Raw genomic sequence first — 27813 nt, forward strand, 5'->3', positions numbered from 1 at the left:
CGCGTTCCCTCCTGAACCGGGGGGTTGACATGCTGATTTCATTTTCCCAGTGGTTCATAATGAGCCACACGTTCCCTTAGCTCTCGCTGTGCCGCGGGCGCAGCGCCTCACCAGCTTCTAGGGACTTTACCAATATGCTATGATGACGATGATCTGACATCTCCCCCAAAACTGAAGCGATGATTTCTTGCTGGACTCATAAACCCGAATGGGTGGTTTCCTGGACCCCGTCGCGAATGCTCAATGTTTATCGGTTCTAATTCAAGGTTTGTTCCGCATCTGGTTCTGGGGATGGTTGCCACCGGCGTACGATCCCATGGTGGCGCCACTCGGTAGCGCGTTGATGCGGCGCGGTGGTGGTAGCAGCTTTGGATGCATGGGCTGCCGTGCGTGTGTGGAGATCTTCCCCACCGGATATTGGTCGGCACGGGTAGTTTGTGGCTTTTTATTCAGACACGGTAGGTGCTGGCGATTGGATGCTTTCCGCAGGCCAAATGCATGCACAAGATGTAAGCCAAAAGTGGAAACAGTTGAGTCAACGCTGTTAGAAACTCCTCGCCGCCTATAAACGCACAAATCTGCATGCACACGCTGTCATAATTGCCGTCCGCCGTTACAGTACTTCACATGCATGCCGAGCCGCCCTCTCTTTCGTCCTTTATCTGCCTTCCCGCGTGAAGCGGACCCTCAGCTCAGCATGGCGTTTCCTTGCACCGCAACGGCGACGCTTCACACGCTGTCATCCGGACAGCGTGCTACTCGAGGAAAATCACCACCACGCAAACCGCCCAGACCAATTCTATTGCCGTCATTAAGATTCCCAATGACACGTCACCGCGCCACTGAACTACCGCTCCCAATGTCCAAAGCATTTTCTGTCGCCTGGCTAAGCGGGCTTAAGGTGTCCCCGGTCACCGCCTGCCAATATCTAACGGGGGGCCAGTCGGCACCAGCTGAGACTGGGATGTTAACGTCCCCTATCACTCCGTAGCATGGACAGAGTGCACATAATGCCTGAACCATCCCCTGCAACTGCATTCGCAGCAACCACGACCATGACGGTGTCTGGGCTCTGCCGCAAGTCCACTCTTTCCCCCCGATCGTGCTTTCCTGCGCGGACCGGCTGTTGTGTCTTATGCAACCGCGTCCGGGTCCTTGGGCACCTCAGACCCCCCGGAACCTGGCACGGCGGTGAAGTACTGTTGCATGGCGGCCCGGAAGCGGCGCATGTACTGCTTCGGGGAGATGATGGTGGGCTCCTTGCCGTTTCCGCCCAGCATGCCGCTGCTCTTCACCCACGTCTCCAGCTGCTTGTCCCAAGTGTACTGCGGCGGCGACGGGGCCCCCGGGGATAACAGGGCGAAGGCGGGGGGGGGAGGGCGTGAGAAGCGGGAGTGAACGACGGGCAAATGGGGAAAGCCTCAGGTGCAGAGTCAGGACGCTCAACCAGCCTAGACTGCAGCTGAAACGAAGATGATACATGTCCCGCTGCACACACGGAGCAAATTGGATGATAGGATTTTATATCAGCTCTTGATTATCGCTGTTGCTGTCGCTGTCTAATCCCCCACCAGCGTAACCGATTGATTGCCCAGTGGGGCTGAACGGCTTCTGCACGTATTCCCTGTGGTAAAGCAGCTCTTGGTGAGCAACGTCCCGACATTGTGTTATGATTCAGTCCTTCCCGAGGTGCAAGACGCCCGGGCCGGGTCGCAATGTGGTAGAATCCTTCACGCCAGTACGGCGCTGCAGCGGCACGTAATTACCCCCACCCCCGGCCAGCAAGCCACCCACCCCCACCTGGCGGATGAAATCGATGATGGCCAGCGCCAGCACGCCGTTCTCTTTATCCACCCCCACCAGCAGGCTGTAGTCCATGACGTCCTGCCCAGCCAGGAAGCCCGTGTCCGCCCACACCGCCGCCTCCATCTGATGCCGGCTACGCGCATCCACAAAGATTGGATTGGTGTGCATGGTACGGCGCAAGTTGTCGTCTAGGTGGACCTGCAAGAGAGGCAAGGTTGGGACCGGGCGTTTGAGGGAGGAACGATAAGGACGAGGAAGAGGACGGAGAGGAGAAAAAGGAGGGGGCGACGGCGGCCCGGGACCCGGCACGAGAAGTAAGGGGGGTGACACTGACGTTTGGGTGGCGCTACGCGGTCACGTTACCACCTATCCAAGAAGGCCCTACGAAGCATTTGGATGCAGGAGGGAAAAGAGAGCCAGACTTGGAGTCATGAAGCCCTGGCTGGCCCTCTTCGCACACACAGGTCCAGGAGTGCGGGTTGTCTTGCCAGAAGCTCGGCGCCCCATCCACATCTACATAGAGCATGGGCACTCCCGGTCGCCACCCGGCTGCGGCTCTTCCCTTGCTCCAACCTCACAACCCCACACCAGGCAGGCAGGCAGACAGATGGGCCGACATACAAATGGACAGGCAAAATGAACAGACACGGACAGACAGAAACAGACAGACAGCTAGATGCGAATAGATGCGCGACCAACGAGGCGGCAGTCCGCACCCCGCACCCGGCTCCCCCCGGTAACCCGACCTCCAGGTGGTCCTCGGGGCGGCTGGCGGCGTCCGCATTAAAGCGGTTGCGCTCCGAGCCCTTAAGGTCGTAAATGCGAGCCACTGGGCGGTCGTAAAAGCAGTTCTCCATCACCAGCAGGTCCTGAGAAAACTCCTGTGCGGGAGACGGGGAGGGGGAGGGGTCGTCCACACTAGGTGGTGTACAGCAGAAGGAAAGCAACCGCATGTTAGGGGGACGCGACCCAGGTGAGTCCGAAACGATGACCCGAAACGCCTAAAGAGCACAATGAAGCGCTGGATCGCTGTGTTCGCGGCAATACCCAGCGGAGCCCGAGCGCTGGGCGTTGGGGGCCGGTGGGCATGGAGCCAATCGATGGGTGGGCGCCGCAGCACAACACGTGGGGCATGCACCTCTCCAGACGTCCGGCCCCCAAGGCCATGCCAAGGCCCTTCGGGGCAGATCTGGGGAATGTCTGCCACTGCGCTCCGCTTCAAGGCAAGGCGTGTGTCGTCCGCGCTAGCCGTCTCGCCTCCGGACGCAGCAAATGGCTAACACGGGCGTCTATCCGGAATCTGTGATCCTCCACACCCCTCAAGCCCCTCCGTCGAATTCGGGACGCAAGTTGCTGCGAGGCCGCTTCAGGAATTTCGCTGTCAACGCAAAATGCTGTGCGTCTCGCAAACCCTCCGGGGCCCCTCCGCAGCTCTGACATCCGTCCATGCAGCCCCAGCAGCGCCCACAGCAGAAACCCTTCCCGCCTCCTCTTCACTGCATCAGCCTCGTTCGGGAACCCCCCATGGAAAGCCCCAGTATCCAAAGCCCGTGCCCTCCCCCTTGATGGACAGCACGAGGCGCTTTTCCCCCTCACCCGGTCCCTGAGCTCCTTAATGAGGGCCGCACCGGCAGCCATCCCTGCCGCGCCGCCCCCAATCGCCCCCTCCAGCGCCGCGGTGCCGGGCTGCGGCTTGAATGTCACCGAGTAGACCCCTAGGATCTTGGCCAGGCAGGTGGGCGAGTCCCGGTTGAGCAGGTGACGGCCCATGTGCGCAAAGTAGTGCGGGGCGAAGTTCATGAAGGAGGCCTTCTCGGACTGGAGAAGGGGGACGCAGCAGAGCGTTGTTGTAGGGGTGGGGGAGGCATGCAATTTTAAGTTGGCGAAAATTGAGAGACGGCATGAAGACATGGAGCTGAGATGCGATGCCACAGGGCCCTCAAAGTAGGGAAACCAGGAAACAGGGGTATGGATCTGCTAAGAGAGGCAGCCGTGGAGCAACACAGGGTAGAGCCGAGCGCAGGGAGAGCAACAGCTGGGTAGGGGTCCGCTCGTCGTCGAGGACCACAGCTGAAGGGAAAGGTGAGGTGATGGTGAGGGCTGCTTTGCCTCATCCTTCCCCCCCATACGGAAATCATCAAGGACGCGCCCTGCCCCGCCCTGACTGGGCCACCCATCTTGGTTTGGAACACCCCCCCCAGAAGAAGGGCCCCCCGCTGCTGCGACCAGAGCGGCATAATGTTCCCAACGAGTTAACCGCCTAGATGGAAGGCAGGTCAGAGGCTGGGTTGTCAAACTGAGAAACGGCAAGGATCCGCCTTCGCCGCTCAAGACTTCGTAATACCTTGGACAGGCTCTTGATGATGTAGCGCTCATCTCGGGTCTTGGCAAAGTAGGCGTTGGACTTGCCGCCGCGGCTCTCCCAGCGCTTGCAGCGGCACATACTGGCCACGAATGCCGCCTCGCCGCCCTGTATGCACCGCCGACGCAGCTCCGCAAATTGCGGTGCAAAGTGCGCCGTGACCGTGAAGCGCGCACGTGCCCAGGGCATGCTGCGCGCCTCGTCCTCAAACGCGACCCGCACGTGACATGCCTCCTTGGAGGTCAGCACCGTCCACCACTCCGCGTCGGGGCTGGCACCCAGCTGCCCGGCAGGTAACGGTGGCGGCGGCACGGCTGCTGCTGGTGGCTGCGGCTGGGGGGGCCATGCTGCTGTGCTAGTAACCTGGGTTGTGGGGCCAGCTGCCGTTGCACTGGCGGCCACGCAGGTGCTGCCCGGCCCTGGCCCTGCGGTTGCGCCCTGGCCTGAGCTGCCACTTGCGGCTGTACCCGTGCCCTGCGTCGGTCCGCCAGCACTAGCACCTGCGGCCACGCCGGTGGAACCTGTGGGTGTTGCGCCCTGCGACCCGCTCGGGGTCCCGACCGCCGCCACGTTATGCAACGGAGGTTGCGACTGTTCGGATGTTCCCGGCATCGGCCCCAGTGCCGTGCCAACTGGCTCTCGGTCGCGCTCGCGTTCGCGGTGGCTTTCCGCGCGCGCCTTGCCAAAGATGGCCTTGTAGCCTGCGTTGATCTGCTGCTGATAGGCGCGCGTAGACAAGGCGTAGGCAATGATGGACGTGGGTTCGCTGTCGAAGATAGGGATGCTGGTGTCGTTGACTCCAGGCGGAAGCGTCGCGCGCCCCGGCAGAGGGATGAACCCGCGCGCCAAGGTATTACCGCCAATGGTGGCCGCTGCCACTGACTCCAACCGCCGCTTCACCTGCACCATGAGCTGCCGGCGAGAAAATGTAGTGACGGCGGCGGCGCCGCCTGCAGCGTCAGGACCGCCGCTGGCTGCGCCGCCGAAGGACTCCGTCGCAGGGACGAGCGGCATGGCACCAGCAGCCGTGATGGGAAAAGGTGCAGTGGGGTGGTGCACTGGCACATGCGCGCCTGCAAGTCCGCCTTGGGACTGCGCAACGGCGCCCGAGGCTGCGACGCCCACGGGTGGCAATACCGCGGCTGAAGGCGGCGGCGAGGAGTTCGGAACCGGAGCAGAGGACTGCCCGTTTGGCACATTGACGCGCAGTCGGTGCTGTCCCTGTCCCTGCTCTTCTTCGTCGTGGGGCACCAGCGGGTGATGCTGCACCTTCCGCAGCTGCAGCGGCTCCGCCGGCAGCAGCGGCTGTGGGGCCTGAAGCAGCGGCTGAGGGGTAGCCCCACTGTCGGCAGCCCCCTCCCCACCGACGCCATGGCTGAAAAGCGCACGGTAATAGTACGCGCCATCGGCCACCTCGTCCGCCACGTCGTCGCCGCTGTCCCCACTCACGCCGCCGCGGCCGGCCCCGGTCGCCAAGCGGCCGCCGGCTGCGACCCCACCAGACCCACGGCCGCCTGTGCCCGCCTGGAAGGCGGCGGCCCCGCTCGGTGCGGAGCCCATGAAAGCCAAGAAAGTGTCGTGATCGGGGTCCTCGTCGTCGGCATCCTCACGGCCCTCCTCGCCATCGTCATTGTCCTCAACGCCGCTGTCGCCGCTAATGCCAGCTGCAGCAGTGCGGCATGGGGAGGAGGTATCACATGCACGACGCAAAACCCTAACTGACTACGTCAAGCACCAAACTTATGGTGTGTATTGGGGGTGGGGTTATGTGCACAATGGGGTTGGAGGAGATCCAATTAGACCCCGCATGGAGCATCCGTGACAGGGGCAAGGAAGTGTCTCAAAGCTAACAAGCTAAATGCGGCTCGCCAGCTATCACGGCATCCATATACACAACCTTAAGAGACAAGGGAGGGGGCGCTGTGACACAGCGACAAGGGACCAATGCGTCATCAACACACGACGCCGTTACGGGCCATTGTAATACTGGTATAGCCATGTTTGCGCCGGAAGCAGCTCCTCACCCAGATAGGACAAGTCGCCCATATCCCCGATGGTGCTAACGGATGCAGAGCGCGGGAGACTGGAGCCCCGGGGGCCAGCCAGCGCGCCCACGACCAAGCCGCCTGGACCCGGTGTGTGGGTGGCCCCGCCCATCGCAGCACCCCCCCCGGCCGCATCCAGGCCAGGGATGCCGCCGCCGCTCGTGGAGAGCCGGCCAAGCAACGACAACCGCTTGGAACTGGAGCCGGTTGCAAACAGCCCAGGCCCAGCGGCCTGTGACGCAGCGCGGCCCGAAGCGCTGGCAGCGGCGCCACCATCGCTTTGGGAGGGAAGCCCTGGCGACATGCTTGCTGCGGCGCCCTCCGTTGCATTGCAAAGTGATGAAGACGCGCCGGCTGTGGCGGCAGAGCCGGGAAGAAGCTCGGAGCGGGAATCCCCGCGAGAGTGGCCCGGACGGTCTGTGGTGCCTTGCTGCGCCGCCGCTGCTGTCGTCATGACGGCGACAGCAGGCCCTCCCACGGCCCCTAGCAGCGCCCGACTTCCCTCTAGCAGCTCCCCGCCGCCCCTCAGCTCCTGCTGCGCCACCATCTCCGCCACGGCGTGCACCGACAACGGCCCGTTCATGTGCGGCACAATAGGGATAGGAAGCGCGTGTGCAGCCGTGTTGTCTGCGGCGAAGGGAAAAGCAAGGCGCCAGAATCATCAGGGAGGAGGTCATTTTGACACTTTAGGTGGCTTGGAACAGGGGAGGACAAGGACTCTGCCACGTCCCGCCAGCGTGCATCGTGCAGACCCAAGTCGATACAATTCAGCTCGCCCATCCCCAGAGTCCAAGCCGCGCTTTACCACACTTTTGTCACTTGCTTCCCATCCCATATTCCACAGGATAAGCGAGGACCCGCACACGCACCTGCAGCCTGCGGCAGCTGCGGATGCGGCGGCTCCAAGGCTAGGTCCGGAGGTGTTCCCGATGTAAAGCTGGCTGTTTCCGAGGGCGGCGCCGTTGTCGTGACGAACTGGCCCGGCATCAATCCCAGCCTGTAGGCTGCCACCGCGGGGCTGGTCGAGCCGAACAGCGACATGGAACCTTCGCTCATCTGGACGCCGGGTTGCTCCAGCAGCTGCGGATGTGTGGGCTGTGAGGTTGAGGACGCAGCTGTGGGGGCTGTGGCAGCAGCAGCAGCAGCAGCAGCAGCAGCAGCAGCGTCGGGTGCAAAGGCAAGCGGCGCGGCTGGCGATGTCACGGGGGCGGATGTCCGTGGAGAGGATGACAAGATGGGTTGTGATTGAGGTTGCGGTTGGAATTGCGGCTGGAGGAGCGGCTGACCCTTGTACACTTGACGCCCTGGGGATGGGAGGAGGTGGTCAGGGAAGCCCAGGCGGTAATCGGCATAAAAAAGTGGACGGTGAGGGCTGGATAAGAGCAGGGTATGGGGAGGGCGAACCACAAACGAGCCAGGGGAGCTAGGGGACAGCTTAGTTCGCCCGCATTGAATTGCACCCAACCCTACCCAGGGCACAAGGTCCCGAAACGAAGCATCAACATGAAGCTGCAGACGCAGGCGGTCGGGATACCACCCTCCCCAACAGCCTTCGCGCGTCGCCATGCACCCGCATTTGAACTTCCCAGCGACGACGAGGCTGCAGCGCCGGCCAGCTGCTAGCCGTCTCTGCCCTGCTCCTCACCTGCACCACCACCACCACCACCACCGCTGTTGCCGGCTCCCCCCCCCGAAGTCACCCGGTTGTAGTGCGCCATGAAGCCCGCGGGGTCCTGCAGGCGTGACGCCCACTGCAGCACCGCCTTAGCCAGCACGCAGCGCAACCGGTTGAGCTCACGCACTCCGGAGATGACCAGCTCGTCCCAGGGCACCGAAGAGGAGGAGGGGCCCCCGGAGTGGGGCGGGGCAGAGGGCGCGCACCGGGCCAGGCAGTCCGCCACAAGAGATATGAAGGACTGCCGGTCCTTGCGCACTGCCACCAACAGCGGCGCCAGGACCGAAGACGCCGCAGCGGCGGCGAGGCCGGCTGCTGCAGATGGCGCGGCGCCTGGCGAGCTGCCGGGCGTAACGCCTGCGGTGGCAGTGGAGGCAGCGGTTGCATCGCCAGAAGCCGCATCACCGCCTGCCGTTGATGCTTGTTGCAGCGATGACTCTGTGTTGCTGGAGCCGGCGGCTGCGGTGGCCGCAACGGCGGCTGCACCGCTGGCGGTGGCGGCCACGCCGCCGCCGCCGCTAAAATGGGGGCTCTCTGCCAGCATCAACTCAATGAGGTCTAAGGCGTCGCTGGCCTCCTGCACCAGCTCCGCGCCCTCTTGCCGCAGCCACTTGAATTGCGCTTGTTGGCTGTACGACATCACGACGTCCGGTAGTTGCATGACGTACACGCTGGTGCGCTCGGGGAACATGCACACCAGGGTGCGGCCTAGGCCGAAGTACCGAACGTGGTCGTAGTGGAGCGAGCGGCCGAACACGTCCAGGCCATCTGCGGGGTGCAGACGCGGGTATGAGGAGGAACAAGAGAGTTCGTAGGGCAGTAAGAGACGACCATTTACAGCAGCGCCAGCGTCCTGTCGCGCCGTTCAAATCACGGCCACATCTCAACACACACCGGCGGCGCCTCCTCCCTTCCCCTTCCCCGACCCCGCCGGCCGCCCATCCTATCTGCACCCTTGTACTCCCATACCAGCAGAGAACGACAGCTCCAGGAAGCGGCCCATGCTGATGTAGCAGGCGTCTTGGGACAGCGGCACACGACGGCATGAGGCAGCGCCCTCACGGCCTCGGCCAATAGGTCGTGTCCAATGCCAGATCTGGTGGCAGAGAAGGAACAGTGGGCACCAGAGGAGTCGTTTCGTCACGGCCCGTGCTGTGGCGCCGGACCTGTGAAATGCCGCAGCAAAGCCCAAAATGTGCTTCGGGCCCCTTTGGTTTTCCCTCCCCAAAAGCACCATCACCGGCACGGTATCTTCCCGTTTGCTCGTGTAATGCAACTCGCGTGCTGGCCATCGGTCCAGAGCTCCCGCCCGCCTCATCACCTCCTCCGCCTACCTTACTCAACCGTTTCCCCGCGAGAGACCGACACACTACCAACAATGAAGCGAGATCCCTGCCACCACCACCACCACCAATACTAACACCAGACCCACGTCTTACCTGGTTTCTTTCCTCCCCTGGCAATGCCTGGATGGGCGGCAAAGTTGAATAGAAGACTGTCAGCTTGTGGCAGCCGAAGAAGAAGACGCTCTCGTGCGCTGTGAACGGCTCTGGACAACCAAGCTGCAAGCGTGGAGAAAGCAGAAGGTCAGTCAGCGGGCGGGGTCAGGGCCGAAAAGGACGACACATTGGAAGTTTAGCAAGACAGCCCGGATCTCGACATAAATAATCAGCGGAAACTCGCGATGGCCTTGCAACTGGGCCCCGTCGTCATGCATTGCAACTGTCACAGAGCTGGCACGAGGAAGCAATATGGGAGGCGCCCCCGGATGCGCTCTGGCTGTTCGGGAGTGTTGCTGGACTTGGGCGCAAGGCCAAGCGGCTTCGGCAGAAGGAACGCAGCGGAGGCACGCTGCTCCCCCCGAGGATGGCGCGCTGCCAGTTGCAGCCCCAGGCAAAGGCTATGTCGCGCCGCGCTGCCAATGCAGGTGTTCTACACAGGCGCTCCCTGGCATCATTAAAATTACAGCAACTCCTACCATTACGGAGGACTACTTCCATCGGTAAAATAGCTCGTGCGTGCCAATCTTGCCATTCTCGTGTCTCAGTTCTCTTAATTCACAGGCACTTGCATTCCGTGTCACCCGCAGGGAAAATGGAGGCGCGGGCACGCTGCAAGGACCTGAACGCCGCTCAACGCGTTTAGGGCGCTGCGCAAGCGCTACACACATCCGCGTGACGGAGCAACAAGTACTGCGGCTGCAGGAGGAGGTCTTCGGCCGCCCTGAAGGGACGCTGCCGAGCCATTTACCTAAACTCCTTTGCGGCGCAATGGACACATTTTGCCGCCTATCATTGTCCGACAGGCGAGCGGCTCCGGGGGCACAACCTTCCAGACTACGCACCACGTGCAATGCGGAGCAGAGCAGAGCTGGGCCCCACGCCCCACGACTCACCCCCGGACACGTCCAGCCCAGCTGCGTGCACATCTTGATGTAGCGGATGAGCGGCACATCCGATGAGCGGTGGTAGTAGTCAATCTGCTTCACCTGGAAGGGGTCGCACAGATTGCGATCACGGCTCCGCCTGGGCAGGGGGTCCGAGGGAAGCGGTGGAGGTGCGGGAGGGTGGAATCATAGGATGCAAACAGCGAAGGATCAACCGCAGACGTTCAGAGCACCAACAGCAGTGGGATGATGGGAGGTGCGATTGAGTAAATGTCTATGAGAGGTAGAGGAACAGGAGAGAATTAGCAAACCAGTTGACAAGGCCAACTTCCCCACGCCGTTCCTGACACCACGCACCTGAACATGCAGGTCACGAAGATCCGCTGGTGGCTATAGATGCGCTGCCCTTGAAGCACCATAACAGCATCCTGCTGTTGCGATTGCTGCTCCTGCGGCGGCGATGGCCTTGACAGCTGTTGCTGCTGCTCCCGCTCTCCTGACTGGGCAGCACCAGCAGGGCGCCGCGGAGCAGGCTGCTGCACCTGCGGCTGCGTACCAACATCGCCGTCCCAGGCGTCTGCAGCGGCTGACTGAGTCCTTGCTGCCTGCCCGGCAACTTCCGTCACGACGATGTCGCTTTGCGGCATCTCCGGCACCTCCGCTACGGCAACAGCAGCCGATGCTGCCCCGACATCTAAGGGTTCCAGGGTTTCGGTAGCTAAGCCGCCCGGTTGTCCGGCTGCGCCCAGCGCGGCAGGCACCTCTGGAGGCCCCCCTGCACTCATGCACTCCTCCTGCGGGGCTAAAATCGGCTCGGCCGCAGCAGTAATGCTGGCTGCGGCAGCCGCCGCTGCAGCAATGAACGGCGACATCAAGGTGGTTGCGGAGGGCCCGGGCACAAAATCTGGCTGGACCATAAGACCCCCGGGGTCTCTGTCCCGTGCTGTGGCTTGCTGTTGTAGTTGTTGTCGCTGCCCAGCCCCGCTGCCATCGCCCTCCGCCGGCACCGGCTGCTGTACTGCGCGCTCCTTGGAATCGCCACCGCACGCTATCGCCAGAGTGGGTTCCCCCTGAAGAACCCCGCCCGCGGCGTCGGCGTCGGCGTCGGTGGCAACAGCGAGCGCCCCCTTGGCCGCCGCCGCGGCTGCAGTGGATGTCCCCGCATCGCCCGCCTGTCCTGGGGACTCATTGAGTTCATCCACCGCTTGCTGCTGCTGCGGTTGTAATTGCTGCTCCTGCTCCTGCTGAGGCTGCGCCTGCGTCTGCGGACCTGTCTTCAACGAACGCTGCGACTGGCGGCCATGCCCATGTCCGTGGCCATGTGTGTAGTTATGGTGATGATGGTGGTGATGGTGGTTGTGCTGCAGGTGAGGAAAAGTGAAGCCCTGCTGCTCCCACTCAGCAATAAGGCTCTCGTCCCATGCATTGCAATGCGGGCTGATGGACAGCAGGATGCCGGGGATGCCTGAGGCGGAGGCCGAAACCAAAGACGTGTGGATAGCCTGCTCGGCATGTTGTCGGAAGAAGGCAAGAGAGAGCGAGGGATAGGAGAACGACGCGGAAGACATCGACGGCATGGACAACATCTGTGCAGCTCCCGGGCCGACCGGGCCGAGGGAGGAGACGCCAGACGGCAGGCTGCTGGCGGCGGCATTGGTGCTGACGCTGGCGTGGATGCTGGTGTTAGTTGCGGTCGCCCAGGCCGAGTACGCTGCGGGGCCGATGGGCACGTGAATAACGAAGTGAGCTTAAGCAACCAGGCTGCGGTCAGAAGACGTGCATAAGAGCGAAGATATGGAATGTGCGTATGCGACGAAGGAATGGCGGGCAAGGGGCGTGGTGGACGGCGCGTGGTCCGCAAGGTGCGCAAGGCGGATTAACAGTAGGAAAGAAAAACCCACCGCGGTATGTTCACCAGACCGCGTCCTCAATGCCAAGAAACCCGAAATCACTCTCCGGCTGCTTCCTTCACCCCGTGCCACAGGCACGAGACGAACAGACCCATCCCATCCCACCGCACCTTCCTCTCCAGCCGACGCCACCGCGGCCGTGAGGAGGTCCGCGAGGAAGGCCGATTCCAGGCGTTGATTCCAGGCTGTGAGCACAGCGAAGCTCACCACCGACTTCAGCTTCCGCAGCACCTCCAGACCGGCGCCCTTAAGCAGCACCGTGGAGTTGATGGGGCGGCAGCCCTCAAAGTACATGAGGGTCACCTGAGGGGGGGCCGGTGGGCCGGCGGGTACAGGCGGGGGAGCCTGCAGGGAAATGGGTAGAGGGCGCCCGAAAGGAGTGACTAACCTTTCCCGGCCATTGCATGAATGTGGAGGTAGCTCCGTGTCAAAGCAGGCGTTGGCTTTCATACCGGGACTTTGCGGCAATTACACGAAACTGTGGGAGGCCAAGCAGGTTCGAGGAGTAGACTCGTGTTTGAGCTGGCCATCATGGTCAAACGTAGCAAGTGTGCCTGGGCTGCGAAAGCGCCAAGTGAGCGTGCCAGGAGATTCAGGAGGGAAAGCACGCGCAATGCCACGGAGGCCAACAAGTCTTGCGCGTAGCGCCGTGCTAAGGCCGCGCTTCCAGCATGCCCTGCTCAAGCAACCCGAGCAATTTAGGCGTATGCTACGGAATGGGGCCGTTCCGAACGCTAGTCACGGCCTGGCTAAACCCACCATTCGCCCAACACCGCGGTGCGGCGCCGGCTGCGCCGATGGCGCTGCCGTTTGTGTGTTGCGTGCATCCGTCCCCAAGATGCTCGGCCCTCCCTGTCCTCCTGCTGACGCTGCCGAGGCTCCCAGTGCTGGCGCTGGCGTGGTGGGCACTGCAGACGACACCGACGAGGCCCACGGCCGGAAGGCCATCACGCTGGGCAAAGCCCCACTGCCCGCTGACACCAGCGCCACCGCTGCCGCCGCATTGGGCCCAGAGCCCAGCGCCTTCATCATCATAGCTGCTGACAGGGACGTATATTTGGCTTGCTGGTCGTCAGCCGCGGGCTGCAGCGCCGGCTCCGACGCTGTACCTTCACTGCCTGCTGCTGCGGCTCCCTGCACGTGCTCGCCAGCAGTGGTTAAGACTTGCTGGTCTGCGGAGGCCTGAGGTACCGGCGTCTCCAATGATGCCTGCCGCTGGGAAGCCAGCGCCTGTGCAGCAGGCGGCAGTGGCTCACCGCAGGAGGGCGCCCGGGGATGGGTTTCGCTGCAAGGTGAAGGTGCGACGGGGTCGGAGCCGTATGCCGGCCCCGTCGAAGGCGCCCGTGAATGCGTTCTGCTTCCGGGTGCCGGCGTGACGGTACCCGAGCCGTAGGGGTGCCCGCTCGAGGGCGCGCGCGAGTGGGTTCTACTGCTGCCTGCCGGCGTGACAGTACCAGGTGTGACGGTACCGGAGCTGGTGTCGACTTCGATAGGCGACGCGTGTCCTGTCGCCCCTACCGCCACCACGACGTCCGCCGGCTCTGAGGCTCTGGCTTTGACGTTGATGGTCTCAGCCTTCACCCGGAATACCTTGCAGTCACCCAGGTACTTTTGCACGGTGCCGGGGTTGAGGTGCTCCACCGTGGGAGCGACACTTATGCCCATGGCTCGCGCCAAGCGCTCCAACACCCTTGCCTTGATATTCTGGGCTACGCTGATGTTGCGTGACTGTATTGTGCGCCAAAACGAGTGAAAGCGCCGCGTCACCGTCCGGAGGGACCAGAGCGGACGGCAACGCCAGGGGTTCGGGAGGGAAGGGAGTCAGAAACACGTCGGGCGGTCAGCGAGTCGCCCCAATATGGATTGAAGTCAGTCGACGGGGGAGAGCACAGCGGAAACGGCGCACGGTGAGGCATGTCATTAGGAGGATGTACAATGAGATGGAATTTGAACGCTAGCGGAACGTCGTCACGCAACGGCAGAGACAATCAGACTGCTACAACATGCCCGACAGCCGCCGTGCTCGAAGGCTAGTGCATCCTGGGAGGGCATAACTGCATTCCCATGGCACTGGACCTGGAATGCGTATTTTAACGCGCTGCCACCTTAGACGCAACACTGCTCCCCCAGCGGCACAGGCAACTTGGGCCCTCGACAAAGCCAGGCCCCTATTCCCTACTGGGCTTCATTACCCGGCACCCACCAGCAGGTCCTCCTGCGCCATACGGGCCACGCTGCCCTCCACCAGCAACACATCGGGCTTCATTACCGATAGCCGGGCTACCGCGTTGGCAAGATACTGCTTGTCCTGTGCGGCAAAGCAGCGAGGAGGCCGGTTGGAACCACCCTTGAAAGCGGCGGAATAAGTAGATACCAAAAACTTTCCCTAGAAAGACCTCCCACAGAAAGGTGAGGGAAAAGGCTGGATTGTGATAGGTGGCGGCATAAGGACTGCGAGGCATGCTTTGCCAGATGCCATAGGCGCGCAGGCGCTGGCGCAGGCGCTGTCCCCAGGCGCCAATACATCGCCCTCGGCGCGACACCCATGGCCTCGCCGCATGGAAGCCTGCCTACCCATTCCTCCCGCCTTGTGACTTACGTGATCCATATGGTCAAAGCTGGACAGTTTGCTGGGATCGCGCTGGTAATCCAAGGAGCCCATCAGCAGCAGCACCTGCGGGGGTGGCAACACCATGGGATGAAAGCACGCTGGGACCCCTGTGCCCCGGGACCGCCGTGGGAGTTGGGTCAGGTCTGTTTACAGTGGCAGACTCGTAAATCGCGCATGAAGGCCTGGTGCCTTGGGACCTCCAACAAACAAGAGCAGTGGTTAGGGCTCACTTTCCTTGGCACCAGCTGGCGGTCAAGCACACACCCCGGCTTGATCGCCTGTGCAGCGGCGCTTCCGGCGGTTATTTGGCTCTCAAAGCCTTCCTATCACACCCCTCTACGGTGGACAGCCCCGCCGGGGGTGATCGATTTGCGAGCACAATGCCGTCTTAATCACCATCATCAGTCCGCCGACGACATCGTTTCCCAGCTCCCATACACTCACCACCAAGCCCAAGACACCGAACCCCGCCTGCTCCCACTGCTCACCTTGGGGTACTCCACGTAGGTGCGCATCTTGCGGTGCACCAGCCCCTTGCATACCACCACCCCCGTCACGACACACGTGTCCTCCGGGCGCCCCACATCCGCCACCTTCTTAATCTGCGCGGGGTACACAGTGCAGCAAAGCGCGCCTTCAGAGGATGTGGTCTGCACGCTGGCGAAGCTGAGGGCGCCGGGCTGGGTCTATAGGGGTGTCACTAGGCGCGCACGGCAGCCTCCGAAGCATACGGGTATCGACAAGCCAGGCTGGTTGACGGCTAAGGACTACCACAGCACTACTTCCCTTCAAGGCGCCCCCAGAGCCCATATTGATCATCCGGACTTCAGCGTCGGAGCCACCGCGAGCCGCTGAGTGTGGGCTCAGCAACCTCTTCGGACGGAACGAACGGGCCATGAGGGCTAGCCGGGAGTTTAGGAAAAGTTGACCTTCGGAACTGTAGACCTGCTGCCGACTTTTGTAACAAAATACGTTACACGCTGCCCAAACGCCCTCCTGTCTGCAGCAAATCGTTTTGGGTCCCTTCCAGCCAGCCGTATGCCTGCCGCAACCCAGCTTTTAGGCGCCGGATTCCGACGGGCAGGTGGGCTGGCAACGGAGCCCCGGACCACAGCGACCTGCCTTCAGCCCTGTAGCGGACCCCACATCAAGCCCTGCCGCTCATCAACCCGCACCGCACCTTGAGTGACTGCCGTGGGTCGTGCTGGTTGTTGGCAAACATCTGTGAGGGCGACAAGTACGCAGCCACGGCCTGTGCAGCGGTGCTCACTATGGGCGCCCACACCTCAGGCTGTGGCACCGACTCCGCCATTAGTAACTGCTGCACAACGGCGCGAAGATGCGCGTCGGCGGCCTGGCAGAGCAGCTGCCTGCTGGGCTCCAAAGGCAGTGGGGCAGTCGGTACTGGGTGAGGGACGCCGCGGTAAGGAGCGTGGAGCCGCAAGTTGGAGACCCATCGTGTCTGGAAAATAATCACAGCACTCTGAGGGCTCGTTTCAGTTGCCATCTGTTATGCCTAAAGCTATAACTGGGGTGGTGGATCGGCCGCTGCACGGGGATATTCCGTTTGGGGCCGAGCCAGCTCACGGCCCTGAACACGTCGCGGGAAATTCACGGCCGGCCATGGACGATTAAGCTGCCATCACCCGTACCAAGTCATTTCACGCCGACGTGGAAATGACGTTTGGCCACTACGCCACAGCCAGCTGGAAGTCTGCCTGCTTCCACGTGCCTGCCCACTCCTCCCCTCCCTCCTCAACCGCACCTGTGCACTTCCCAAAGGCAGTTGGCCTTCGGCTGCGCATCCGGCGCCAGTAAGCCCGCCTCCAGCTGCTGCTGGTACAGCAGCCGAGCATCCCGATCCGCCAAGCTCATGCCGAAGTCATCCTCAAGCGGCGGCGGCACGGTCCACGACAGGTCCCCGCTACTGACCCGATGCACCGACGAGTGGCGGGACTGGGGTTCCATGCAGTTTGGGGGCATAGGAAGAAGGCAGGAAGCGCCAGCAACTGCGCGTAACTGGGAAGCACCTAGAAGGCTGAGGAAAGTATGCCTTAAGCCCCATCTGATGATGGTAGGTCTACTCGTGGGGGAAGAAAGACATACTGACATGGTCGCACGGCAGAATCTGTTCATGGCCTACCCGGCAGCTCTGTACCTGCAGCGACAAATCTTTTACATTTACCCTACACCACCCCGCCTAATCCCCGTCGCCCTTGCTAGCCAAACGAGTTACCCTGGCCCATGCAACATGCGAGACACCTTGACGCTGGGGAATCAGCCGCCAAAGCCATGGGAAAGGCAGGGCATCAGCAACCCATCGGCTCTAGCTGCCGTGACCCGCATATCGTCACCCTGCAAATAGCGCAATCCAGGCTCTCACCCATCGGCTGAAGAAGGCGCCAATTCTGTAACGGCTTCCAGCCAACGACGTTGTCGACCCATCGCTACAACAAACACCCGCGACGAAATCTGCGCCCGGCAGCTGCCTGCAGCCATAGCGACGGGGCCAGGCAACCATCCACGCATGGGAAGCTGTTGGGACGCGGAACTGCAGCACACCCTGTGAGCTGCATGGCTCCGGGTGTGTTCTTCCCTGTGTTGACGATCCATGGCATCCCGTACAGCTGATGCACCACCAGGCAGCGCTCTAGCTGACCCTGGAGTGAGCGTCTCTCCGTGCCCTAGACGTTACAACCCCTAACGCAACGGCGTGGCCTTGCCTGAGACTCCCTGATTGCGAGAATGCAGAGGCACCGGATCCCTGAGATCCGACACGATGATGTTGTATGCGCACAGCTGGCTGATCGCTACGCTGGCGAACGCGGAAACCTGCCAGATGGACGAAGACACGCCTCACAAGGCAACCTCGCCAGGCATAACATGTAACTATTCTCATACAATGCAAATCATCGTCCACTTTCAAACACAACTCACAATAGTTGCATACGCGAAGCCATTGTTGGTCAGCGCTCTCACGGGGTGGCGGGATTGAATTGCGGGTACAGTTTCCACAGAAGACGCGTCCACATATCCGGCAATGGTGTCGTCGATTCCACTGGCTGAAGACTGACTCGCACTCGTAGCACGCTTTGCATTTGCTATCGTCAATCCAATAATCCTTGCTTGTTCCTTTATCACCTGACACTATCTTAATCACCTTTCCTATGAAATTTTCCATAATGGTTTTGGCTGGAAGTTACCGTGGAAGACCTAGCACGAGACATTCGCTCCCGCTAGCCTGGACGTGACCGCATCGCCTGGGTACACCGCGTGCATACCGGTGGTATCTCAGGTGCTCCTGAGAGCCCGTAGGAGCTTGCCGGGTGCCGTACTTCCTAACCGTACCATTTTGCGAAAATCGATGTAGAATCTGCGAACCTTTACTTCCTTGAACCGCTACCATGCTGCACAGGCATTAATACAAACGGAGCTAGGAGGAGTTCAAAACAGCAGAACGTTTTTGTTTGACCTTGACAAATTGCTAACCCCATGCGTGTCGCGACCCTGCGCTTCCCGCTGGTCAAACTTCTGCAGCCCTTATGGCGGCAGGCGGGAGGAAGGGATGGCAAGTTGCGTGATATATGCACCACCTATAGAACAAACGTGGATAACATGCGTATATTCCTTTTCTAAACTCCACATAAATTTGCTCAGCCCTCAGGCCACAAGATTTACAGGCGAGGCAATCAGAAGTCGTATAGGGGACTTCTGTCGACATCGTAATTCAAACCTGCGCCTGCATCTGAACCACCACACTGCCTTCCCACCGTACTGCCTTCCCCCGGGAACGTCACAAGGCCCCAAAACCAGGCGACAGCCATCGGGCGTCCTTAACGTTATGCCCTGTCCAATACATTAATGCTCATCCTAGTCTAGGGCAGTTGAAAAGTTTATGCAGCCATGACGAGTCGTGTCAAATTCATTCCCCGCCGTGTTTGGATGGTTTGCGCGATGCAGCAGGCAGCAAGATCTTGAACGCGCTTCAGTTTGCGTGAAAAACCCAAGAACGCTGGTCCAGGCCTTCACCTCAAAAGTGAGTGATACGGAAGCATGATGAGGTCCCGTATATGCTGTGGATGTAAGGCGCAGTGCCCAGCTAGAGCTGCAGCAGGCAGCAGTCGTAAACTGAGTAACAGTGCAGCGCGGAAAGCACGTGCTGTGTGCAGGTCAGACCCTCCCTTGCTAAACCACTGCAGCGAAATTGTCCTTGCCACAGGCCACCATCCACACGGCCGTCAACCCCGAAAGCAAGGAACAACAAGAGCCATTATAACGAGTGCAGCGCACAAATATGCAAAACCAAGCTTGAAACCATAAGAACAATCAACACATTACAAGCTGACACACCCTTTGACACCCAACATTATATTGCGCGCAGCCAATCCTCGAGCTTAAGAAGGTCTGGGTCAATCAACAAACATTTTAAGTTGGTCACATTCATCCGAAGCAGCTTTTTCCTCACCGCGAAGCAACCGCCCAGTCACCAGTTAACCATAGTAAGTCGCTTAATAACTTCACCACAACAAGTTGAGCGCGTTAACAAGGCAAGAAAAAAGTTTCAGTGTCACGCGTGCGCGGCTCGTTCTTCATATTCCTCGTACCGCCTGTGCAATGTGCTCAGGATCGGTCATCGCCTTGTTGTGGTTGCAAGGCCCATATCGGACGTCTCAGTCAGTTCCAAGAGCCCAGTCTCCTCGTCTTCGTGGAGGGACCCATACCCTTGCTTTTCCCGCACAGCACGCTGCAGGTTGCTCGGCGCACGCTTGATCGCCTGGATACTGGTCTTCGCGGCGCGTTCCGCTCGGTCTATCAGCGAGCGGCCCAGGGCGGCTTGTCCGAGGCGCGGGCTGCCGGGAGCGGTTGGCGGTCGTACTGCCGCAGGCGAGCTGCCTTCTGCAGCCTGCGGCAAGTCCTCGGGTGCCGGCCGACCGTCACCCGGTTGCTTCGAAGTGTCAGCGGACTTGTCCGCCTCCTAAACACAGAAAACGTTGGCTTACACACTGTTACCGCGTTATCACATTGTTGCTTCCATGCATTTGGCTGTGCCAAAGAAAGGCTACGAATGGATCGGCTGGCGATCTTCATGTGATCTGGGAGCCGCTCGGTACGTATCTACAGGCACTGCGCCTGCCAGAAGACAACTCCCTTTCTTAGGATATGGACCGTTCGTGCGTGCGTCCACACGGCGCAATTTGGGTACTTATACACTTCACCAAATGCGGTGCGAGCCGAAATTAAGACAGGCAAAGTATGCGTAGCAGCGTTTTCAAAAAACGTCTTCTGATGAACGTCTTCTGTGACGGTCACAAATGGACCGCTGTATCGAGATTTACTCGCCCAACTTGAAAGGCTTTCCAGGAGGACAACTGTTATTTTACGTGTACATAATTACGTGGACGCAGGACGGATAACCCTTCGGAAGATATAGCAGCAAAACTGTCATTTCCTTCAAAATTCGTCTTTTGCTCTGCGTCAAATTTTTGAAGTACGCCGAAAAAGCACGTTATGAAATCGCACATGCCATACCGCCCCTGCAGATTGCACGACAGGCAAATGCACCCACTCTTCCCCCTCCGATTTCCTCACCTCCACGATCGGGCTGAGACAAGTCGCCGCCGCCTCCCCCTGGAAGTCATCACGAGAACTCTTAACACGCGTGCGACCGCCATGGCACAAAATCGAGCATTACTGCAGCCAGCAACAGCAAGTACTGACCTGTTGAGGGCTACCTGGCATTAAGTCGGCGTACCGCCCAGTTGCTGCATCCTGTGGACAGGAGGCAAACCGCAGTTGGCATCGCGATAACCATTTTTGCAGGCAGTAAGGCCTGGTCAGATCAACTCCGTGTATAGGACGTACCGCGCTGGTGAAATCTAACATGGTTGGCATAGCGAATAAACTAATCGCAGGTATGCCGCTATCGCCAAGGCCCATTGCCAGACGAAATCCAGCTCGTGCTTCCACACCAAGTAGATCCTTATTAAGCCGGTCTTGGACAATCCGGAGGCGCTCTTTAACTCTGCCCACCCTGCGACAACAAGAAATTGTGATATGAGCAAAGGGACCTTGCAAGTAGCAGAAAGTTGACTATGTACAGGAGAGGCCGAAGGGACTTGAAATTGGCCTTTCAAATGAAGGCCATGCACGGAAAGCCCTGCCTTGATACTCACATAGACTGCGGATCGAGCAGCTTCGGTGTTGCATCGTCAAGGGGCTCAGGTTTGACGGGGCTGCCGGTGGGCAGCGTCCGAGTGCTATCTGCCCCTGTAGTAGCAAGCCCTAGCGAAGGGGCTTCTGGCGTCGGTGGTGCCTGTCGTGGAATTTCGTCTAACGAGTTCGAGGCGGCACCGGCAGGGATGCTTTGGTCCGCAACAATCACTGTGCCTATGTGCAAGGAAACAGGGATTGGGATAGCACAACTAAGTTCCAAGTTCTTGCAGGGGTTGACATGGCCAATCACCAACTTGAACGTACCCAGGTGCAACTTACTTTCCGAGCGAATGGAGTCGATGCTAGCAGCGCGCACTGGCAGATCGAAGTCTACAGAGTCACTAGACCCAAATGCCTTCTTCGCGGAGTCCTGTTTGGCAGCTTTTGTAGCTGCTGCTTCCTCCATCTTCTGGTAGCTGGCCTGTTTCGCCGAACCACTTTGAGTCAAAAGGAAGACGCCAACGAAGACCACCTGAACACGCATGCGCATATTACCAATGGCTTCAGGTTCGAGGGAAGAACGAATAGGGCAGTCGAACGTCCACTTTCCCCTGACTTCAGTTGCTCAGCCCCCGCTGACACAAACCTTATTCCCGATGCAAGCTAGTATATGTACGGAGGGACTGCAGTTCCGCCAGCTGCGTTCCCGACTTACAAGGACGCCGATCGGGAACATTATCGACTTGAGAGGTGTGAAGCCCTTGTACTCCTGGAAGTACAGCATGCCCGACACGATGGAAAAGAGGGTCCATGCGATCTGCATGACCGGGACGATGATCATGGCAGGGAACATCCGCAAGCCCTGCGAGCAGCACGACAATCGACGCATCAGCTTTGTCCCTACTGGACGCTGAATATACATCCCCCTTAGCAATGGACTTGGGCGTAAGAATGCAAGGAGCATTGCAGTTTCAAGCAGTTCACACCTTGTTGAGACGTGTAATCCAGAACACGGCGGTCAGTAGGAAAAGCGGCAGCACCAGCCACGTGTACCAGTTGCCAAGCTACAAGTGCAGGTGCACCAGATTAGCGACAAGAGCTCAGGTGATCGAGAGCATGCGATTGTAAACAATAAATCCCAACGTCTTACGCACCTGATTCTCACCGGTGAAAGTTAACCGCAAGATAACCGACATACTTTTGCTGAAAAGGACGCTCTGAGTTCCGATAAGCGCCGAGAAGACGGAATAAGCCACGGGGAGCAGCGCATACCAGATACCCTTCTGCCCATTTTTACTGCATGTAGGGAAAAGAACGGTCAGCACTGGATGTCCCTTGGAGGGCCCTGTACCGCCGTATCCATGCTTGGAAGCAGCCCTGCCATGAACACCTTGTAGAAAAGAGCCGTAAACATGCCCACATGCTTAGGATACTCACTTCACCATCTTCTGACCATGGAGGTACAGGATATATCCCCCGACGACGCCGACCCCCAACAGGCAGAGGTACACGACGTAGGCTGGCCTGCAAGCACGTACGGCAAGTCACGCAAGGCATGTGCAATTAGAGCCGCGTGCCCAGGATCAAAAGCAAGGGCTCAGGATTTTCCACCAACCTTACTTTGTGTAAAGCTGCGTAAGCTCCTTGACCGTGTATGTTGCGGACGTCTGGTTACCGAAGACCACCAGAAGTATGCAACCCCCGACGATGCACGCGGTTGCTATAAGAATCATTCTGTTGATCTGCAGAAGCAGCAAGGGTAGGCCCATTACAAGATATACAGGTCTACAGTGCGGATGTGATTTACACGGCGCTGTTCTAAACTTCGCCGGGCTAGCGCATATGGCCCCTCGTACTTAAAACCCCACCCACAAAGAGGCATACCTGTTCGTGCAGCACAAAATAAGCGAAGATAACGTTTGATACAAATTGAATGCTTCCAAGGGCCGCCAGCAACGATTGGGCCGCAAAGCCTGCAGTAATGGAACCCCCATGTGGGACCCATGGGACGCAAAAATGCTACCTTCCCGCTCGTCTCCACTCACCGAAAGATACGAAATTGAGAATGTTGCCAACGGAGAAAAATGACATCCCAATAACCCATTCCTTGAATTTGTGCACGGGGGGCTTTTGCGCCTCTGCGTACTCCACCTTCGCACGCTTATTGTGGCCAAGCTTCATCAGGTTCTGCAACCGGGAGGATAAGACCCGTCCTGGCAATGTGTTTCGCCCCAGATTGGTTCGCTGTACTGCCGTGCACGAGAGCGCGATGGGTAACCTTTTAAACCCCTAATTGCAACGCACCGTTCCAAGGTTGATAGCTATACTCCCCACCTGGAAGGGGAGGCGGCGTGCGCGGGTTTAGGGTCGTAGTTGGGGCGTTCGCAACGGGTTCCTGGAAACTACTTACCACGTTGATGATCGCGCCCACGTACCAGAGGTCCCGGGGCTTCTCGTCCGGCCCCAAGGGTGGAGTCGGAAAGGACGAGCCGGACGCCATCAGAAAGGCGTGGAAGCTGTCAAAAGTAGATCATTAATTGCTTAAGACGATGACTAAATACTCAAGGAAAATAATTAGCTGTACAGTTGCCAGTAAGTCATACAGTTCGTCTCGAGATTATCTTTTAGTTGACTGGCCTAACCATAGAAGTAAAGGTACACGTCAAAGTCCTATTCGCCGAGAGTATGAGTACCTCCTGTAAGGTGAAGGATAGCCCAGAATAAGGATAGGCAGGGTGATGTCCCGCGCAGGACTGTACGAAAGAGAGGAATAGTCATTTTTCTCTGACTGCTAAGCCGAATTAATTTTAATGTGTCCATTGCCATCAACCGAGCCTGTCTATTCTGTAGCGTTATATAGCCTTCATAACAGCAATAATCGGAACGGCCTACCGGGCAGCTTTGCTCGACTCCACACGTTACGGCGAGCGTTTTTTGAACTATATAAAACGTAATTCGCTTAGCATTACAGATCTAAAAGGCCATGCCGCCGAAGGAGGCTGTCGAGCCCATCCAACTGGAGAGCCTTGGCGCGCAGCAGCTTTTGGACCTGCGCTCTAGCTTGAACAATGAAATCCAAAGGCTGGGTGAGGGCGCACAAGCCCTCGCGAGAGCAGCCAACACTTTTAGCAACTCCAAGAAGGCGGTTGAGCAGCTCGCGGCTTCAAAGACTGGTATGCTTCATGGCCGCGGTGACATAACGGAGCGTGACATGGTCTAAAATAGGGGAAATGCATTCGGGGGCGTAGTCTTCGTTGTATGTGTTTTATATCCGTACGGTTTCCTCACGGTAACGCATGTGCCACCAGGCCAATCTATCATGCTCCCGCTGACGAGTTCCCTTTACGTCTCGGGAGAGGTGGACGACGTGGAGAAGGTCCTGGTGGATATTGGCACAGGCTACTATGTAGAGGTATGTTCACCCTCAAGTCGTAAACTTTATGTGGAGCAATTATGACGCTCTTGTTTACAGATGGCTACGGCTGATGCCATGAAATATTACGACCGGCGAATCAAGACGTTACACGAGAATGTCGGAACTGTCCAAGCAGTAAGTCACAATGCCGGTAGTGAACGGACCAGTGCACCACACTAAATCATCCTGCTGTCACCTTGTTTGTTGCGCAGACACTCCGTCAGCGCCAGAATGTCCTCATGCAAGTTCAGGCAATCCTTCAAGAGAAAATTTCGGCCCAAGCGGCTGCTGCGTCACGAGCATAAACCGCTGTACATCAAACAAGAGTTGTTTGTCCAAACGGTTACAGTGTAATGATACTTTTGTGAAAACCACCTATGCATACTCAACACGTGTGCCACGTAGTCAAAATTGTGATGTGATCTCGTTTTCCACCTGATCCTTCCCTTCACCGCTGTAAAACACAGCCCCAACTTTTATCAACCGACGTTCACAGCTTTATACACGACGTGTAATAATAGTGACGGTCAAAGCAAATGTAAAAATTTCCCAGAAGCACCCTTAAATTGCCATGTTGTCCGGCTCCTCGTAAATGTTGAATGCCATTTGCCAGATCTGCACGGGCAGAGAGATCTCGCTTTAGCTGGAAAGAACACATTGGAAACCCAGCCACGTAAGGTGAAACATACGCACCTGCAGAATGTTATCTTCTGCAACCGACGCCACCACCCAGTCGTCATTCGGGTTCCATGCTAAGTCAGAGATTTTCGAGGTGTGTCCGCCATGGATGAAGAGAAGCTCCGGCGGGCCGTCCTCGGCATCCTCGGGAGTCTGGCAAAGCAGCAAGATAGAGCAAGGTATCTTCAGAAGGCCGTGCTTTGGAGCATCCGCGTAACTTAACACATTACAACAAGTACGGAACTACTATGAGACCCAGAATCTGTACAGGAAACGCAACATATTGTGTACCTGCTCATCGCCAATGCGTGACAGGTCCCACACCATTACACGCCGGTCCGCGCCGCACGATGCCAGGATAGTCTCGTTCTTGGGACTCCACCCGATCTGGAAGACCTCGTCAGCGTGGCACTCGAATACGTGCAACCGCTGGCTGAGGTTACGCCAGTCGTGCAAGGCAACCTATACAGCGAAGGGAGGTCTTTTAACGTCTGATCTAATTCTGGGGTTTAACTCCCAAATGACCTTTCCAGCTGAGGTGCGTACCGTCTTGTCTGCGGAGCCTGTTGCAAGAATGTTTGGATTCAGCGGATTGAACGCGATGCAGTTGACTTCAGCTGTGTGCGCCTCAGCTGCTATCATGACGCCTGCATATGTTTCGTGGGCGTTCAGTTAGGTCGCAATACCACACCATGGGAAACTAAGGCGGATACCACAGGATGTGACATGACTGTATGCTTTAACACTTAGGATGCCGCCGCCATCATGTCTATCCAGTATCCAAGGCGCATTTAGGGCGGACACAACCCCGCCACATATCGGATGACGGGGGTTGCAAAGCAAGTGGCCTTCCAAACCCTTTTCAATCCAGGACACCCGACTTCGCGTGAACAGGTTGACCACAGGCCGTCCTGCCTAGCTACCGCTACCGCTTGAATGCTCACCTTGGTTAGGTGGGCGCCGTACGTCCCAGAGAATGAGCTGCTTGTCATCGCCAACAGAGCCGAAGATGTCAGCGTGGTGGCAGTGCCATGCCACGTCCTACGTGACCATTAAGATGTAGAGATCAGGGACTGTACTCCCGAAAGCGCAGCACCCATGAATGCACGGAAGTGAAGACCAGTGCAAACTGAAGCTAAATCTAGAACTGGCTTCCCTAGGCGGCATGAGTTCCGCCGTACACTGCTCCAGTGACGCGGTAATGAGTTGCGCTAGGGTAGCAGGCCAGAAGATCTTACGTCGTCTGACGACTTAGACCGTCCCCAATCTTGTGCGGCCATGCCGTCAGGGTTCAGATGAACCTACAATACCAGGTAGCGCACACTTACCTCCACAACGCCCTGATGCTCTTGGTATATCGTCCTGGCCGCAAGTTTCTGCACGTTCATGGGCATGCCCTCCAATCAGCACCGGCTTACGATGAAAGTTCACAACGATACAGTTCCAGGACACCGAATTGACAAATTCCGTCCACCGTAATCATTCTGCCTTGGTGACCATGCTAAAACTTACATTCACGTTCTTCGGTGTTGCTTGGATATCCCAAAGGCAGATTTGAGCGTCGTCAGAGCCAGAAAGGAGGTTTCCGGGCATGTATGGCGACCACGCCAGCCCATATCCCTCTGTCTTATGCCCAGTAAGCACGAGGTTTGGCCGACAGAGCCCATCCGACTGCGGCTTTGAGGGGTGTTTGGAGTAATCAAACACGTAGACGTCCGCGCTGATTGTCTTCGTTGCAATAATAAACTTATCCTGCGGCATGTGCCGCGCGCGGTTGACCTCGCCGTCATGGTTGATCTGCTGGATCACGTGCACCTTGCCGTGGGCGCCGCCAAATCCTCCAACTTCGTTACGCTCATCATCATATCCCCGGCCGTCCAGCTCGGATTCCTCCAATGGCAGCTGCACCTCCGCAATCATAAGGTAATTCTGCTCATTGTCTGACGTATGCGTCCCGAGTATAAGCTTTTGCTTGGAGTAGTCCTTCCCCGGAACAATCTCCTTGTCCTGCGGGGAAGAGGCACCCGGTGTGCGCGGGGTTTTTAACTTCGGGTGTGCCAGTAGCCTCCCTACCCAAACGACAAACCCGACAGCCGAGCAAACCACATGCCCAAGCACACCCTGGCCAATCTTACTGGAAGCCATTGCACAGTAAGGCTGGGCCACTCCAACGCGTGAGTCACCACAAGATCTGCGCGGGGAATCCACAGTCAGTTCCATTCTTTGGCTCAGACACAGGTGCTGGTGCTTACCATAAAGGAATGGAGTGTTCTTTTTCCAAATCTTATACTCTTCGTTGGTCAGTCGCTCCTCCACCTCGTCAGGATAATCTGCACGGTTGCAAAGTGGCACTTCAGTTTAACGCGAGTATCCTTGCTAGTTTCTAGATTACTATCCGACCTTCCTCATCGCGGCCCATTTCCTCTCTGTCAAAAATGCACTGCCGCGCTGGCTAGTCGGCCCGATAGACTTTGGCGGGCTCAGAGAACGTATGCACGTAGTTTGCAGGATCCCTCAAACACAGTTCAATTATATCCGTCACCGACAAGTAAAGTGCTGCAGTATTCTATGCAAAACTCGGTTCAGTTCAAGGCGAAGCAGCTGCGCCTGCGTAAAGGCATGTAACCTTTCATGGAACAATTTGCCTACCATGCGAATCTTATCAAAGCAAACTGTGGTACATGCAATCATCCTGCAACAAGGTTTTGAAACTGAAATTTCTGGTTCCGGAGCGCTCCCCAAAGACAACAAAATTATTGTCGCCTTCCAATA

The 27813-nt window shown here is 58.5% G+C and overlaps 3 protein-coding genes across 3 annotated transcripts; all 3 read right to left on the reverse strand.

Annotated features, from left to right (window-relative positions):
* Positions 1-1133: 1133 nt before the first annotated feature.
* Positions 1134-17755, reverse strand: VOLCADRAFT_88405 (uncharacterized protein; the record flags this gene model as incomplete). Its single annotated transcript, XM_002948067.1, has 25 exons — positions 1134-1325; positions 1801-2004; positions 2553-2687; positions 3403-3624; positions 4151-5832; positions 6193-6840; positions 7083-7308; positions 7510-7517; positions 7859-8656; positions 8858-8984; positions 9328-9450; positions 10284-10413; positions 10632-10774; positions 10817-11985; positions 12295-12487; positions 12944-13393; positions 13441-13620; positions 13703-13912; positions 14388-14492; positions 14784-14858; positions 15284-15397; positions 15976-16165; positions 16561-16751; positions 17179-17284; positions 17733-17755. 25 exons carry the CDS (start codon positions 17753-17755, stop codon positions 1134-1136), a joined length of 7644 nt encoding a protein of 2547 aa, XP_002948113.1.
* A 3818-nt stretch (positions 17756-21573) lies between these two features.
* VOLCADRAFT_57599 (uncharacterized protein) lies at positions 21574-23448 on the reverse strand (the record flags this gene model as incomplete). The annotated part of the gene is made up of 9 exons (XM_002948068.1): positions 21574-21810; positions 21935-22012; positions 22103-22272; positions 22402-22472; positions 22569-22690; positions 22833-22921; positions 22994-23135; positions 23253-23282; positions 23359-23448. 9 exons carry the CDS (start codon positions 23446-23448, stop codon positions 21574-21576), a joined length of 1029 nt encoding a protein of 342 aa, XP_002948114.1.
* A 318-nt stretch (positions 23449-23766) lies between these two features.
* Positions 23767-27703, reverse strand: VOLCADRAFT_73591 (uncharacterized protein). The gene is made up of 13 exons (XM_002948069.1): positions 27442-27703; positions 27294-27371; positions 27177-27232; positions 26554-27048; positions 26370-26417; positions 25986-26082; positions 25588-25688; positions 25333-25503; positions 25057-25194; positions 24576-24978; positions 24419-24498; positions 24257-24358; positions 23767-24121 (listed from the first exon to the last, which is right to left on the reverse strand). Exons 1-10 carry the CDS (start codon positions 27458-27460, stop codon positions 24925-24927), a joined length of 1257 nt encoding a protein of 418 aa, XP_002948115.1. The 5' UTR covers positions 27461-27703; the 3' UTR covers positions 23767-24121; positions 24257-24358; positions 24419-24498; positions 24576-24924.
* Between the last annotated feature and the right edge of the window lie 110 nt (positions 27704-27813).

This window comes from Volvox carteri, assembly GCF_000143455.1.
Source record: "Volvox carteri f. nagariensis unplaced genomic scaffold VOLCAscaffold_8, whole genome shotgun sequence".
In the NCBI taxonomy this organism is placed as follows: Eukaryota; Viridiplantae; Chlorophyta; class Chlorophyceae; order Chlamydomonadales; family Volvocaceae; genus Volvox; species Volvox carteri.

Excerpts from the sequence above, each read along its gene's own strand:
- VOLCADRAFT_73591 (XM_002948069.1), bottom strand. Across the intron at positions 27,049-27,176 it reads TTACTGTGCAATGGCTTCCA|GACAAGGAGATTGTTCCGGG; the intron begins GTAAGATTGGCC and ends TCTTCCCCGCAG. Across the intron at positions 26,418-26,553 it reads CAACACCGAAGAACGTGAAT|AAACTTGCGGCCAGGACGAT; the intron begins GTAAGTTTTAGC and ends ATGAACGTGCAG.